This window comes from Alnus glutinosa, chromosome 10 (genome assembly GCF_958979055.1).
Source record: "Alnus glutinosa chromosome 10, dhAlnGlut1.1, whole genome shotgun sequence".
In the NCBI taxonomy this organism is placed as follows: Eukaryota; Viridiplantae; Streptophyta; class Magnoliopsida; order Fagales; family Betulaceae; genus Alnus; species Alnus glutinosa.
Genome location: NC_084895.1, coordinates 9,036,079 through 9,053,892, shown reverse-complemented (window position 1 = coordinate 9,053,892; position 17,814 = coordinate 9,036,079). Strand labels below are relative to the sequence as shown.

The 17,814-nt window shown below is 34.4% G+C and overlaps 1 protein-coding gene and 2 long non-coding RNA genes across 3 annotated transcripts; 2 read left to right on the top strand and 1 right to left on the bottom strand.

Moving 5' to 3' along the window:
- Positions 1–2,445: 2,445 nt before the first annotated feature.
- Positions 2,446–6,056, bottom strand: LOC133879324 (uncharacterized). The gene is made up of 3 exons (XR_009902040.1): positions 5,709–6,056; positions 4,310–4,405; positions 2,446–2,708 (listed from the first exon to the last, which is right to left on the bottom strand). It is a non-coding gene; the product is annotated as an uncharacterized LOC133879324 (long non-coding RNA).
- Positions 6,057–7,297: 1,241 nt separating this feature from the next.
- Positions 7,298–9,192, top strand: LOC133879546 (uncharacterized). Its single transcript, XR_009902113.1, has 3 exons — positions 7,298–7,435; positions 7,723–7,779; positions 8,969–9,192. It is a non-coding gene; the product is annotated as an uncharacterized LOC133879546 (long non-coding RNA).
- A 146-nt stretch (positions 9,193–9,338) lies between these two features.
- LOC133878996 (uncharacterized) lies at positions 9,339–10,935 on the top strand. Its single transcript, XM_062317549.1, has 4 exons — positions 9,339–9,479; positions 9,715–9,864; positions 10,136–10,237; positions 10,320–10,935. Exons 1-4 carry the CDS (start codon positions 9,339–9,341, stop codon positions 10,506–10,508), a joined length of 582 nt encoding a protein of 193 aa, XP_062173533.1. The 3' UTR covers positions 10,509–10,935.
- The last annotated feature ends 6,879 nt before the right edge of the window (positions 10,936–17,814 follow it).

The window sequence follows — 17,814 nt, the reverse complement described above, 5'->3', positions numbered from 1 at the left end:
AGCAATTTTGACATTGAAGGAGTTTCATCGCTGCACCAGGCCAGAACAGTCTTCAACGGAGGTGACTGATGAACCTCCTATGACAATACAACAAGCATGTAACCCCCCCCCCCTTCTCAATGATCACATAAAAGTCAATTGGGACGCAACCATCAACTCTAAGAAGGGTTGTGTTGGGCTTGGGATTGTTGCATGAAATAGAATGGGGGAATTTATGGGGGCCCGTTGTGTTGTGCATCCTCTGAGGATTGAAGCAAGGATAGCCAAAGCAATGGCTGCTCTCTGGGCAGTCAAGTTCAACAAGGAGGTTGGTTTTTTTGAACGTGATTTGGGAAGGAGATGCATCATAGGTTGTAGATGAAATTAGATCTCTCCTTCCTCATTTATCCAAATCTGGTCATTTAACAGAAAGTATAATACAAGAGCTTCATGGTCTTAGATTTGCCCAATTTGTCCACGTGAAAAGGATTGCAATGGTGTGGCACACACTTTGGCTAAAGTGGCGATGGATGTTTGATTGTTGGTTAGAGGAGGCCCCGGTTTGTATTGCGGAGCTTATTATTAGGGAATGTTTACATCTCTAGATTCCTGTCATGGGATCATGTTTTGTTGTTATCATTTATTTTAATAAGAAGCAGTTATTCCGTTCAAAAAAAATAATGTAAACAGGTATAAGAGTCTATTTATTATTCACACTATAAAGAACTTTTTTATTATTTTCTAATATTTAAATGCACGTAATGAGTATAATAGAAAATTTGTTAGAGAGAATATTAAAAAAATGGTATCTATAATAAAGAGTTGTACTATTTTAATATCTACTTTAACAATTATTGTTAAAGATGCTATCAGTCCTAGAGAAATGATTCACATCCTTATCCCTACCATTTTTCGATCATCAATGCCACGATATTTTTTTTTAAAGCCAAAAAACCATAGAAAACCTGTAGGCCTATAAGAGGGGGAATTTTAGGTCATTTTCCCCCAATATTTCGAATAACTCTCTCTCTCTCTCTCTCTCTCTCTCTCTCTCTCTCTCCGTTAAGAACTTGTTCAGCGCTGAAGTTCAAAATTCAGACGAGTTCAACATCTGGCATCATCGGCATTCTCTGTTCAGCGTTCGGCTTTCCTCCACTAGCGTTTCTCTGTGTGTGTGTGTGTGACATCTCAACCACGTTCCCTCCGCTACTCCTATTAAGATCGAACATTTCTCCTCTACCCACTGTCGTTATTCATGACCAAACAGCCGTTTGGGCATTCATCTATCCTCCCACTGTCGGTCTTCACATTGCTCTCTCTCTCTTCCAAGTGGAAAACCTCTCTCTGTCTTTCCATCACAAGCTTGAAAATGTACTATTTTTTATCTCTCTTGCTTAGCCAATTGGAGTGGAGAAAAGATTAGGCTTTTCGATCTATGATTCTTTCATTCTTCTCCCTAACTCTCTCATTCTTGTTTTGGATATTGGCTTCTCTCAATATAGGAGCAGCGACATTTTACGCCACTAATAGTTGACAGGGGGAAAAATATTTAACAAATGCGAGTTAAAGGGCTTGAATGCAACATTCAAGACTTATTAAATCCGATCGATCTTAGTGCATTACTCCGATCGATCGAACATTCAATCGATCTTAATTTATTAGTCCGATCAATCATGATAGAGTTTGATCAATCAAATTCGACATTGTGAAGGTTCGATCAAATGTCTGATTGATCATAGTGTACTAGTCCGATCGATCATTATAGAATAATATGATCGATAGAATATCCGATTGATCCTAGTACATTATTTCGATGGATTGAACATAAGATCGATCTTAGTGCATTATTCTGATCAATCATGATAGATTTTGATCGATCAAATTTGACATAGCGAAGGTTCGATCTAACGTCTAATCGATCATTGTGTACTAGTTCGATCGATCATGATAGGATAATAGGATCGGTTGAAGATCTGATCGTCCCTAGTGCATTACTTCAATGGATCAAACATTAGATCGATCCTAGTGCATTAGTCCGATCAATCGTGATAGAGTTTGATCAATCAAATTTGACGTAGTGAAGGTTCGATCGAACGTCTAATCGATCATAGTGTACTAGTCCGATCGATCATGATAGGAAAATATGATCGATAAAAGATCCGATAGAACCTATTGCTTTTGTATAGAGTTCGATCGATCATAGTGTACTAGTCTAATCGTTCATCACAGGATCGATAGAAGATATGATTGATCCTATATAGTGCATTACTCCGATTGATTGTGACGACCCGTTTTATATATATACAAAACATTCCATAAACATTAATCCCTTAAAATATAAACGGATCTTCACAGTGGCACGATGATATGTCGCGAAGCCAACATATGGTACATACCCCATAATATGTACCTGGTAAATCAGAGTATAACGTATATCTACTATGCAGTGGAAAGCATGAACCTAATAGCGAAAATCACATCTTATACTTATATCACAAATTAACAACAACAAGAGCCATTTAATATCTATTTGTTTAAATCATTCCTTAATATAAATACATAACAGAAATGACTTATACAACAACAAGTGACACAAGCGTCACAAGCCATAAACAAAACCTATAAGACAATGGAAAACTCATGGTCCACCAATTACGACCGTTGTAGCGAGCTTCAATCATAATATCCCAAGTACACTTCTACAACGTCATCAACTACGACCAGAGTACCTGCAGTCAAAGGAATTTCATATATACGGTTGTGATGATAGCCACATCCATATAGGTAAAAGTATGAGTTCATCGCCTCAATAAGAAGTGCTGAGGCCTCAGTAGTATAAAACTCACTAAGTATACAATATACACAAACATAAATGCATGCAGGCTTCAATAGCGTTATTCACAAATTATTAATTTCACACAACAACACATTATCAAGTACAAGTCAGCTGTTCATCACACACTTATATATTATCACGGTTTCTACTAACAATATTTCACCCATACCATAAACAATATTCCACACATCTCACAAGTGCTAGCACTTCAATGCTAGGCTTATCACACATCTCACAAGTGCTAGCACTTCAATGCTAGGCTTACCATCAACACCACCCGTAAAGCTACGACCCGCAGGGCATACATCTCACGTGTACTAGCACTTAAATGCTAGGCTTACCACACATTTCACAAGTGTTAGCACTTCAATGCTAGGCTTACCGTCAACACCGCCCGTAAAACTACGACTCGCATGGCATACATCTCACGTGTGCTAGCAATTCAATGCTAGGCTTACCACACATCTCACAAATGCTAGCACTTCAATGCTAGGCTTACCGTCAACACTGCCCGTAAAGCTACAACCCGCAGGGCACACATCTCACTAGTGCTAGCACTTCAATGCTAGGCTTACCACACATCTCAGCCAAGAACTACTACCCTCTGACCTACCACTGTGCCAGATACTACAACACTGGACTTACCATCTATCAATTACAAGTTCTCATTATACCAAATTGCCTCATCATACCCTTATTGTTACACATGTATGTCCAAACTATTTTTCCTTCTACACACATCCGCAACTCCATATATATATATTCAACATCATGTTATTCAATCTCTAATAATTCTCACATATCAATTTCAACTATCTCAACATAATTCTTAATTCAACACTTCACAACTCAATCATCAATACATATCTTCATCAAAATTCCATAACCATATACAACCAAGATTCATCAACATCTATTTATCCATACAATTTACAATCCAATACATCCCAACTCAATCACAAACAATTTTATCAACGATTCCATAATCATATACAACCAAGATTCATCAACATCCATTTATCCATATAATCTACAATCCAATACATCCCAACTCAATCACAAACAATTTTATCATCAAATTCCATAATCATAAACAACCAAGATTCATCAATATCCATTTATCCATACAATTCACAGTCCAACTTCTCACAAACTCCTTCACATATATTTTCATACATATCTCTACATTGTCTTATTATCACATAAATTCACAATACGAATTTCATGCATTCTTCAATATCAATTCATCAACATATATCATATTCACAATATAAATCTCATGCAATACTCAACATCAATTCAACATCATGCCTTTATTCGCAATACAAATCTCATGCATCCTTTAATATCAATTCATTAACATATATCATATTTACCATATAGTTCATAATTACATATACCAAATAATCATCATAGAGTTAACATCAAATTAAACTAAACATAGCAATTCATATATCTAAATTCCAAAGATCCTTCAGTGAGTAAAATATTCACCTTGGCTGCATTGGATTCATGACTCGAATATCCCCCCACGTTCTAGTTACCTTGAACTCACCGTTGGAGAACAATTGAAGTCTCCACCTTACGTGCCTGCAAACATATATGATATTAGACTAAGCTATTGAACATATTCTCTATGACTTATAAACTACCCGCGTGCTCACACGTCGCGTTACCAGTGTCTAAGTCTAATTAAGTTTTCTAAACTATTATTAGGTTAACATTTAGGTTTATGTCTATATCTTATTTTGTTTATTAACTGTAAATACATTTACTATTTTATTTGTCTACTTACTATTATTAAGTCACATTATCATTGTTAATCCATTAATGATTTGTTACTAATTTACTAAGTTAACAATATATATATACACGTACCACGCTTAAGTCTAATCCGATGATACACAACTACTTTTCATGAATAAATGCATTAGTTGTTAAATCACTTATTCACATATTTTATTCTTATCCCCCACCAAACAACCAAGGATTAACTATAGTCACTTGACAAACCCTACTTTTACCTTCAAAATCCCATATACCACATAACCTAATTCCCACTAAAGTCCATAACTCATCTCATTATTACTCCATGAAAATCAACGAATATCATATCCAAATAAATTCCTAAATCAGTAGGTATTAACAAATCCTCAACAAAGCCAACCTAACCACAACCAATCCACTTAATTAACATTTACTCAAATATAACAACCATGGTATCAATCCATCAAGCTAAGCCCTAAAACACAACATCAAATATAACAAGATTTTCCTTTACATCAAACCACTAAAATTCCAATAATCATAAGCCACAATCATCTACCAAATTTCTTCCAAAACTAAACCCAATTCAACCAAACATTCTACCATCAACATAATGGAACACTAACCATCAATTAACACAGTTATCCCCAGTTTACAACCACCGACCAGATTTGGATTTTCACCAAAGAACCCTTCATAATCACTTTCCATTCCAACATCAAGCACTTACCACAAAGCATCAATCATAGGTTATCAAAATCAAGAATCAAAACCCATAAAACAAACATCATTCGGCCAACACAAAGAGATCATTAACAGTTTCATTTATCCACCGTGAATCCTACCCAAAATCAATTCATAACACAGTATAAATCATAGATTAAAACCACAAAAACATCAACCCAATCTACCAAAAACCAAAACCCCAAGAGGCTTGTACCATTCGGCCAACACCCCTTCAACAATCACAATAAAACCCTAGGTTTCAATCTATAAATCAAACCCCAAAGAAAGACCCATTCGATTATACAAAAATCACCCAAATATCAAACCCAAAAGACCCATTTGGTTCTCAAAGGGAATCCAAGAACATCAATGAAATTAAAGACGAGAAGAGAAATCTGACCTTGACTATTTAACATTTTTGGTCACTTAGTTCTGCAAGAAAATATCCCTCGGCAACTCACACACACGGGTTCCACCTGGATCGGCTCATCCCTCTCACGACTCAAGCTCTCTCCCACACTTGGGTCGGCAAGTGCTACTGAGCAAAAGAGATGGGAAGAGAAGAGAGGGAGAAAGGAAAAGAGAGGGCGTCGGGTGGAGAAGGAAAGAAGAAACAGGGGAGGGGGTGAGTTGTGCGTGCAGGGAAGAAGAGAAAGGGGAGAAGAAAGAGAAGGAAAAGAGAAGAAGGGAGAAGGGGCGTGCGTTGGGGAGAGGGGGAGAGAGAGGAAGAAAAGAATAGAAAAGAAAAGAAAAGAAAAGGAAAGAAAAGAAAAAGGAAAAGGAAGAGGGAGAAAGAGTGGGACACATGTCACCATGTTGGTGGTTGGGAGAAGATGAGGTTATCTTCCCTTAGCCAATTCGGTGGTGACATGTGGCAGGGTGAGATTTCCTTTTTATTTAAATGCCTAACCTTCCATTAATTACACTAGGACCCCACTATATTAAAACTTTATCTTTTAACAACGAATTTATAACCTCACATTTAATTTAACCACATTCTACCTATATAAATAATTATTTATTACTTTATGACCTATAGTTATTATTATTTATTATTTTCTAAAGACCCATTAGTAGTATTTTATTATTTCAATTTTCATTATTTTATCTTAGACTCATTTTATTTACATAATATAAATATTATCACCTAAAATATAATTATTAGTCTCATCGATTTAATAAATATAATTTATTAAATGCTAAATTCCCTACTTATATTCTTGGTCTTTACATTGATCATAATGCATTAATTCGATCGTGATAAAGTTCTATCAATCAAACTTGACAAAATGAAAGTCTGATCCAACGTGTGATTGATCTTAAGTTCTAGTCTGATCGATCATAAGTTGATCATAGGATCGATAGAATCATCCAACCACAGGGACCACTAAATTCACTTTGCTACCACAGAGAGCGATTTGTTAATTAGGCCGATCACATGGATTGATGGTGCATTTTTCCCTTTCTTAAAAATAAAATAATAAAAAAAAATGTCTTTTTTTTTTTTTAAAAAAAATAATAATAAATTTTGTTTTAGATAAATATATTAACATATAAAATAATTAAATGGAAAAATGCAAATGGCGTCATTTAGATAAAAAGAAATGAGGGAAACAGTGGTGTTAAACCAAAATTTCGCACATAGTCCAATCAATCGTTATACAATCATACTATGATTATAATTTTTAAACTATTTTTATAATTTTATTGGAGCAATTTTTTTTTTTTTTTTAATTCATGATCAATAGTGGCGACATATAAAAGTCGCCGCTATTTACTACTTATCCGAGGCGACCTAAAGGGTCGTCACTGATAATGTAGCATTAGCGGCAACACTAGTCGCTGCTAATGAAAAACAACATCGTTTTTTTTTTTGGTCAAAATATTTAGCGGGAGGCTGAAAATTGAAGTGGGAGGCCAACTTTTCATCTGGTTTTTTCTTTTTTCTTTTTTCTAGAGACTAAATAAAGAGAGAGTCAGAGAGAGTTTGAGATCAAGAGAGAGAGAGAGAGAGAGAGAGAGACGGAGAGACAATTAAGAGAGAGCCATTTGTTGGTTGTTCTTGTTCATTGAAAGTCATTTCCGCCATCGCTGAGAATAAGAGTCATGAGCTACTGGTCCAAAAAGGTAAAATTCTCATCCCCGCACTGTCTTTGTTCTAAGCTTAAAATGGCTTGAAATTTGTTTTGTCCAATCTTTGTGCTTTTTTTCTTGCACTTTCTGCTATCTTAGAAACTTCATCCATTTTTTGCTTGGTCTTCAACTTCTTAAAGTTCTTCCTTTTTGAGATAGTTGGTTAACAAAAATTTCTTCCTTTTTGGTTCACAATTGAATCTTGTTCTTTTGTTATGCGTGGGTCTTGATTGATCTTCTTCTGGGGTTCTTTTAATGGGTTTTGGTTCTTTTCTTTCCAGGAACTTCTGAGAAAAATCAACTCCTATTGAAGGCATGAAATCTGTAGACCTAAAAGCGTAAGTTGTTGATTGTACCTAGAATTCCAAAATGTATTCATACTATTATCTATCTAATAGTTATTATTAGTTTGGATCTTTATTCTTTTCTTCTATTTTGAGTAATTTCAGGAAAGAATATTGATCAAAATTTATAGGATTATGGTTTCAATTTACAAAGTCATGAGTTATGATTAAACTTATTTCTCATTTAGAGTAATTTCAGGAAAGATGACTTTTTTTTTTCTTTCATTTAATGAGGCCCCACTAATGTTTGTCTTTAGCCCAATGAGTCATTTTGTTCTAAGTATAGAGATTTTTTTTTCTTTAATCCATTTTTTTTTACTATTTATTCAATGTTTTGCTGGTTGGAGACTCTGGAGTTTTTTTTACTTTCTTTTATTTTTTCTTTTCTTTATGAATAACATGACAAATCATGTTATCTTTTAAGATTTGTTATAAGTTATCAAATGCATTAATTAATATATTTTTTTTGTCTAGCTTGCTTGTTATCTTTTGGTAGTCAGATACAAACTACTCAGACATTGGCAAATTTTGAAGGGTGGTTTTTATTTGGGTATCTTTCATCCAATAGTAGTTGTTTGAAAATTGAATTTGGTGAGAAAGTCCTTTCCTTGACATGGCCAAGCTCCAAAAATATTTTACATTTAGTATCATGTTTAGCCATTTATGACCACCAAAAGATAAAGTCACTATTGGATCATGCGTCATAATAGTTATAGTCAATCTATTATTTAAAGGTATTGATTTATTATGTTGTAGTGTTGCACTATATTCTTTTTTCTTTTTTCTTTTTCCTTTACATATACAAGGCTTTGAGATTGTTTGTAGTTAACATTGATGGGCTTTCATTGCTTTCATCATAATCTTTATGAAAATTGTTGAACATTTTGTCCTTTTACATCTGGGAAGATAAGGTTATCGATTCTATAAATTGGATTCTTTGAGCCTAGCTTTAAGCCTTTAACGGTTGAACCTCTGTGCTCTTCCATATATTTTCTTGCACTTCCTGAGAGGTTCATCAGGTGCTTCCTGACCCTGAACACTCAAAGGAATCTTATCACGAAAATTCATCTTCAAGCAATAGTGATATAGACTCTGATGATGACATATTTTAATAAAAATGTATCACACTTCTCTTTTTATGCGTTTGTCAATTCAAATACTTCTAATTTATTTTTTATTTTAGGAAGAATTGCCCACTTATATGTTTGATCCACATTTCTTTTACAAATGCAAAGAGGAAAACGAATAGTAAGAGCAAGTAATAGTTGTAGTCGAGGCCTAGGTTGGGGTCATATTGAGGACAATGACAGACTGACTCTCGTGGAGGATTTAGTTGGCGATACAGACATGTTATCGCTGGTGGAGGGCCATCATTTTGAAAGTAGTCTACTCCCGAACACTCATCAGCGGCATGTAAGTGAACATATGATCGTTGTTATTTCATTTTTCTCTTGGGTTTGTTAATGCTGACTATGTTTTTCATGTTTTGACTAACAACTACCACTTCCGTTAGGAAAGGAAGAGGTAAGAACAAGAACAAGAAGTTAAAGCAAATGGCAAAGAATAGTCCCATCGATATAAAAATCAAAGATAAAACACATTTACTTATAGGCAAAACTGCTTCATTTTTTCCAAGGTCGATTAGGGAGATTGTCAATGACCACTACGGCCTACACTATGATTGTTGGACCAAGGTCCCAATTGAAATGAAGTGAATGTTAGAAAATCATGTGAATGTAAGAATCTCATTGTTTATGTGTATTATGCCACTTACTACAAATAACGTGACAAAGTTTTTGCCATTGTTTTTGAAATTTCTATGTCTCAGAGTTTTTTCAAGTTGGATGAAAATAATCAATGTCACGTGAATGCCTTAAGATATACTATGGTAAAAGTTATTAATGGATTCTCTCCGACCTACACTTAAAGAACTACAAAAGTCATTTCGAAGGCATTAATTCGGAAGATTCGGCATCGGTGGCCAATGCAATAACAAACGCGAGGGCCATTTTTCCGGATAGGATTCGTCAAGAGCATTGGCCTAAGATTTGTGACTCATTTGAAGAGAAAACATGGAAGGTAAATATATATTTTTAAACTGAATTGTTAATTAAGATTTATAAGATTTGAATACATCTGTAAGAAATATAATGAATATTTGAATTTTGGTTGAACACTATCAGGACAAGTATAATCGAAATAAGGAAAATAAAAAGAAAATGAAAACAAATCACACTGCTGGCTCTTGCTCATTTCTCAACAATGTTGACAGGAAGGAAAGAAGTTTAAAGTATTACATTATCAAAATAATGTTAGTAAATTAACATTAATTATGTGTTTTTATATGCAGGAAAAGAAAACTGGTGAGAAGCCCGGTGCCCTCGAAATTTTTAGGGACACACACACGAAGAAGAACAGGTCTTTTGTAAATAGTGATGTTGAGATATTATACGTAAGTAAATGAAATGTTTATTCATAATAAATATAAATAATTAACTTGAATGATTTAGTTAATGTTTATACGGCTTGTGCAGAATGAAATGGAATCCATAGCAAAAGTTGACAGCGTGGATTGCACCGAAGAAGAAATAATATTGCAAGTGATAGGGGGGCCATGCTCAGGATATGTTAGAGGGATGGGATGTGGTGTGGTACCTACCTTGTTAAATTCATCCCGAGCACGCCAATTTGACAATCATGAAGAATGCATGCGCAAACAATAAGAGATGGTCAAATCACAAGAGAGGATGTGGGAAGAGATTCAATTAGAGATTCAGTCAGAGATGTGGGTATCAAAAGAAAGGATGCAGGCATCAGAACAAAGGATGCAGTCAAAGATGGAAGAGATGGATAGATTACTATTAATACATCTTCGAGAGTAGGAGAATTTTTCTAATCACAATAATTTTCACACACACACAGACATCAAGTAATTGTTAGAAAGATTATTGATTATGATATGAACTCTAATCTTCCTAGTAATGGAGGGAGCTCTACTGGAGATCAATGAAGCCAAGTTAAAATTTGAGGGCACTTTGGTGGTAGTTTTTGTTAAAGACTTTCAAAATAGTATAAAAGATTTGAACAAGTATGGTTTGTATTTAGTATAAAATATTCGAACAATTATGGTTTGTAATACAAGGTAAGATATTTTGTGCAATTTTCCATTTAAAAACTTTGAATAGTAAACTTCCATTGACATGTTTATCAAGGTCAAAAAACTTTGAGTAAACAAAGCAATGGAGTAAAATTATATAACATAATTTTCTTTTTAAGTGTATGCAAGATGGCAAGAGAGAAAGATAAGCAAGAACTTGTGGTGCTCAAGGGCTTAAGTGATGGTAAGTTATTTCAATCCTATTGTCACTCACTTATTGGTGGAAGTACTATGAAATGTAGCAAGCGGAAGGCTTGCATGGAGTTATAAGGATGTGTAAAAATTATTTGGAGTGTTTGGCTATTGACTACATATTGGCTAGGAATTTGGAAGTGGGGGATATATGCAATTTCATTGATACACTTAATATCTTACTTTAGAACAACTAATTTGTTTAAGTAGAGTTTGAACTTTAATTTGAGTTATGATTGTGTTAGGCATGAATGTTGTGGAATTAACTATTAATTCTCGAATTAGGTATATGAACTAGTCTACTTGGGCTCCATCTTTGCATGACATGATTATTACTTCACTTTATGTTGGATATGGCTTTCCTATTCCACCGTGTTAAAATATCAAAATTATTTTAGGGCGAACTTGTAAAAGGTAATAACATTACTCTGTGTTGCCCGATTGAACTTGTTTTTTGTTGGAGATATCTGTAGACCGAATAGGTATGAGGTTGGATGTTTTTGAAGTAGTTTTTGGGTTTTTTTTTTTTTTTTTTTTGTGGGGGGGGGGGGGGGGGGGGCAGTTACTAGGAATGATTGTAAGACTGATTATTGTGTTTCAAATTGGGATATTTGATTTGGTAGAATATTTTTGGGTCTTTATCATATTTCAGTGCAATGTTCTTATATTGTTATTTGTTTTTAATGAGACCCATTTCTTGAGGTGAAGAGAAAAAGAGACAAGAAAAAGGAGGTATGACCTTGTGTAATTTTTTTTTTAGCTAATATCTATTAGTCCTCTTTCTTGCATCACTGTCTATTTGTTCAACAGTGTGAGATGTTACTTGAACGTCTATTATTGGTGAATTTGATATACTTATATATGGACTGTATGCACACCAATAAAAACTGTAGTTTATGGTATCCTAAGTATTTTTTTGCCTATTTTAGCATGAACTAGCTATGAAAAATGATTAGCAGTTGTAAATAGGACAATGAGGTAACCAATATAATTTCCTTTCTTTTCTATTTTCTATATCAATATGCTGCATAAGTTGTTTGACTGGGTATTTGATTAAATTACTTTTGATGTTTAGACTTTTCATATCAGTTGTTATTGCTCTTAGAATAATATGGAGAATTGAATGTCCAATTCTTGTCTAGTAACTGTCTAGAAAAACAAAAGAACTTAGTAAATCATATGCTTTCTCTCTTCTTTGAGTCAATAAGCGTTTTTGAATGTTGTCATTTTTCTATGCTTATTGATCATTGATGAGTTCTGCTTACCTTCTAAAAGTTTCATGTTTGCTATTGTAGGTGGATGTTATAGAATCTCAATGAAATGTTTTGCAAGCTCATATTTAAGATTTTTATGACTTTACTAAACTTGTGGCCTTTCATCAAGAGTAAATAAAATGAACGATTTGTCTTGCTTTTGAATTATCATATTCTATGTTATTCTAGAAAATCTTGTTTGCTAAATTGTCTAAAATGTATGGAAATCACTAATAACATAAAGATGTTCGATAGAATTGTTTACAGCATGTTACTGTTATAATTGAGAAATAACCTTAATTGGAAAAGGCAATGCCATGTTGGGGTTCATTGCATGCGTGCAGTTCTAAGTTTTTTCCTCATTTCTTTTCACTTTCTACTTAGGTATTATTGACTATTGATATTTTTGAAGACAGAGTGAAAAAGCGTGCTATATACTAAAAAGAAGTTGCATATGCATCTCTTCCAAGCATTTGTGGTTATCTTATTCATGATTGCAACTTGGACTTTTCCCACTTTGCTTGATGAATTTGGTGCTTTCTTCCACATTAGTGTCGTTGTTGACAGTTTGATTGTCGTTTTTATATCTTGTCCATATGTTATTGTCATTATTATTATTATTATTATTATCCTTATCATTACTTTAAGATTAAAAAAATGTGTATATTTATAATGTGATCAAGCAAGATGAGCTTCAACTCATTTGAGGAGTATATAGTTGAAAGTTAGTTATTTTTTTTTTTTAAAAAAAAAAATTCTTTTACTGGTTAGCTTTTATCGTGTTTGGTGTTCGTTAGGTATATGAACTATTCTACTTAACTACTAGGTTATTAGTCTTAATTATAAATGAATTATATATATATATATATATATATATATATATATATATATATATATATATATATATATCATTAGCGGCAACTTTCGGGTCAAGTTTTAAAGTTCTTTTTCGTCGAAAATATTATTAGTAGCGGCAACAAATGTCGCCACTATTAAGTGACTATTAGCGGTGACCCGTTGAGTCGCCGCTATTGATCAATAGCGGCAACAAAATACTTATTAGGGGCGACATTTTGTCGCCGCTAATAGGCTCATTTTTTGTAGTGGAACGATCAAAATCGTACGCCGAACGATCGCCTAACCCTAAATAGTACACGAACGTTCAAGCTTCGCTTGACGAACATTCACCAAAGGCCAGATCAGTTGATCCTTATTCACTCTGATTTCTTCTCTTATAAATACCTCCCACCCCTACGTCCTTTAGACCATTTTCCACCACCCTCTTACTTAGTATATTCATTGTGTGTGTGTGTGAGAGAGAGTTTTTGAAGGAGGAATGAGCCTTTTTACCCCAAGGAAGTAACCTTCTTAGCCTAGCTCGTTTTTGAAAAGTTATTACGTTCTTTACATATTGTTTTGATAATATCTCTAGCTACTTCTACTTCTTGGTTTTGACTTTAATACTAGTTTAACAATAGAGTAGTAGTTTGGTAAGGTTTGACGTACTGATTTTTTCATGAAAGAGTTATTGAGGCTTGAGGCTTTGTTAGAGATCATATTAAAACCATAGATCTTGCTTAGAATTAGTTTTGTGGCTTTTAGATTCGGATGGGATTCTCCCTGAACACCAAACATTCAACCTTCACTGGACGAATGATCAATGTCAAAGCCGAACGATTGACCAATGGGTAGAAAGCCTATTTTGAGCTATTTAGGGCTTAATACTTGTTTTAGCCTGGGTTTAAAGCTAATGATAGGTTTTTCTCATATTTCTAGGTTATGAAGCCTCAATGAGACTTTTTGGAGAAGTCGTGCGATATAAATGAGTAAAACTCACATGGATACGTGTTATTATTATTTTTCTACATAGCATGATTATTTTTTGTATCAAAACATGCATGTTTACAACTCACATGAAATATCCTTTTGCTTACTATAAACTCTATTTTTGTGAAAATGTGTGATTAATAGTAAGATAATGAAATTATGAGATTATGAATATGCATGTAAAATATGGTGAAGTCTAAATTGCATCGTATGACATAGTACACCGTCTCGTGCTAAAAAACGGCTATGTGCTTTCTATTATATGTGTTGTTCTTTATGGTCAAATGTTTATAATGTGTTACGATGGTTGTTGGATCAAATGGTTGTTTTGTGACCGGCACACCATGCTTCAATAGGCGTCACGATTACGGCTTTGTTAGTACCATGGGCCACCCGAGTCAGATTCAGTCAGGCTGCTAGTATATGACGGTATGCGTACATATCCGGGACATAGGTGTTGTATTACAGGTCCCTTAGGACAGCGCCAACCCTGCTGAGAATGTGTTAATATCTTGGGTAGACCATCTGGAATTGCATTAAGACATGACTCTTGCTATAAGCATATATTATATCTATATTGCATACATCATCATTGTGTATAAAGTGTTGCATGAAATTAGAGAAATTTGAATAGACACATTATATATGACATTTTGAAATATTATTGAATATTTTGATATTTGTTTAGAACTTTTTGTCATGTTGTTTAATAGCTTTACATGAAACACACCTAAAATAAAAAATTAAAATACTTAACTTAGAGTGTTACTCGTAGTGCCTCCATACTAATTAACTAGTAATTATCTAAAATTCATAACACTTAGAGTGTTCTTTAAATTTTTTTTTTTTAAGGAAATTTGGGGGGCGGGCGGGGGGGGGGGGCATGGCCCCTGCCAGCCCCCCCTCCCTCCGTCCCTGCTACCAACACTTGGACTCTAGCTCTCAAACTATCAAAATGTTTGAAAAAGCATTTTGGCGAAATATGCCCATAATACCCCTTACCCCTGCCACCTGTCATTTTTCAATTAAAAAATAAAATAAAATAACTAAAATTTTTATTTTTTTTTTAAAGTAGAATGTGGATATTTGGGGGTGGCTGCCACCTTGGGGAGGGGGGTGGCCTGTGAGCCACCCCCAAAGGTGGCTGACGCCACCCATTTCAAGGTGGCCCGAAAGCCACCCCCAAACCCTGGTGTGGCTTTCAGGCCAGCTCGAAATGGATTTTGGGGTGGCCCGAAGGCAATCCGCAGGCCCTGGGGGTGGCTGCGACCCTGCCCTAGGGGGTGACTGCGAGCCACCTTAGAGGTGGCATTGACCACCTTTGGGGGTTGGGTGACTTGCAGGCCACCCCTTCCCCAAGCGGGGTGCCCAAACACCCATTTTCTTTATTTTTATTTTTTTAAAAAAAAATTTAGCTTCTTTTTTATTTTTTATTTTTTTATTTTTTAAATGAAAAATAACATGTGGCAGGGGTATTATGGGCATATTTAGCCAAAATAGGCATTTTTCAAAGGCATTGGTAGTTTTGGGGACCAGAGTCCAAGCATTAGTAGTTCGAGAGACTATCCGTAAAACGGCCGGTAGTTTAAAGAGCTAAATTATAATTTGTCCTTGTTCTTAAAAACATAGATGGTACAAGCTTTACTCCCTCTATCAAAATTTGTCGCTAATTAACCAAGGAAAAGTGTGTTAAGGTACTGAAATATAGCTTTGATACTGTTGTGAATCAAAAAAAGAAACTCATCTTTGTAATGCCCAAGAAAAAAATGCTTATGACTAATTGGAAAGCATTTAGAATTGATAAAAAAAACACTAAAATAAAATTAGACTTCAGGGGATAAGAAGGTAAAAGCATTGTTTAGTGGGCTCATCCGCAATTCTCTTTTGTACAAGTGCAGTTGAGTTGCCTAGTGTTGCTCGTTGCCATTCTCGTACATACGCATTGTAGGCATGGTAGATCTGAACGATCATCCGCAATGTTCGTTTGTACGAGTTGTAGGCTAGGCTAGAATAGAATGTCTTGTCCGCAATGGTCGTTTGTAGACTCTGTACGCATTGCAACGTAGGTCCAGTTTGAGAAGTTTGTCTGCAATCTCATTTGTACGAGTTGTAGACGACAACACTAATCATTTGTACGGGCACTTACTCATTCGTATGAATCGCGCTGGCATAAATACCAAGCACATGATTTCAACTCATTTTCTCACATATCTCTCATCTTTCATACAATTTTCTCTTTTCTCTCACTTAGGGTTTGTATCCAAATCTTGGGTATTGATTTAACCGGACACGCAATTCTCAGCTCTAGAATGCTACTTTTACTAATTGATTTGAGGTAAATTCGTAAGCCCTAATTTTCTTCAAATTAAGCTACATTTCTCTTTGTGATGGTTAATCTTCATAAATAATTTAGAGTTTTTCTTGGTTGGAGAGTTATAAGCTACATGGTGGAGTTTTGTGGACCAAGACTTCAATCCAACTAGTTAGTTCAAGGTAAGAGCTAAACCTTAAATATTTCTATGTGTCATAAATTGGAGTTTTTGGGTATTAACCCTAGAGTGTTTTTATGGCTTAGTTATATACGTTATGGGCAATAAACATGGAACCCTAGATCACTATGAGTTGCCATGAGTGGTCAATACTTATGATATTCAAGCATTGTTGAGTTGTTTAGAGTTAAAATAGAGTGGTGAGTTAGAATACCCGACCTATGGGGTGGCTCACAGGCGACGCCCCTCACCAAAAAGGTGGTTGTTGGTAGCAATCCTTCCCAAACCCCATTTCTTTTTTCTTTTTTTTCTTTTTTTTTTTAAATGTTTTGTTAAATTTTTAATTTCTATGTTTTATATAAATATATTAATTTTTATGTTTTATATAAATATATTTTTGTTATTAAGAGTGATACGTACATCATTCTATTGGTGCTGACATGGCACACTAACAGAATTTGTCAAGTGTTTTGACTGCAGGAATTAAATTATGGGATTTGATTCCTGCACTACACCATCACAACAAGTGCACAACAACCCCTCACATGATGGTGTGCCCTACACACTGGGGCCCACCCTCATGTGAGGGGTTGTTGTGCACTTGTTGTGTTAGTATTGTAAATCTAACATTTTTCTTAAATTATTATTTTGACATTCCTAACAACATCTGAATTATTTTTTATATCGCAGGAAGTGATTTGTAATTTAGGCCAACTACCTGGATTAATTTTGCATTTATCCAAAAAATCTAATAAGACTATTTCTTTTTTAAAAAATGAATTTTTTACTAATTAATAAATACAAAGGGTAATTTTGATTTTTTAATAGTTAAAATAAGAATATTTTTGAAATATTCTGGTCAAATTATATTTTCCATCCAATACAACAGTCAAGACTGATGATTGGGGCTAAATAATAACAGATTGGCAGTTTGAAGAGCCAAATCATGTCTTGTTAGTTTGTGGTGCTTCATAAAAAATAACTGTTAGTTTATGAGCTAAATAATATTTAACCCAAAAATAAATTAACAAATATAATTTAATCTTGTATTCCTTTTTCCTTCATTATTTTTGGGTAGCAGTGTCCTGAACTCGGAAAAAGGAGTAAAAAA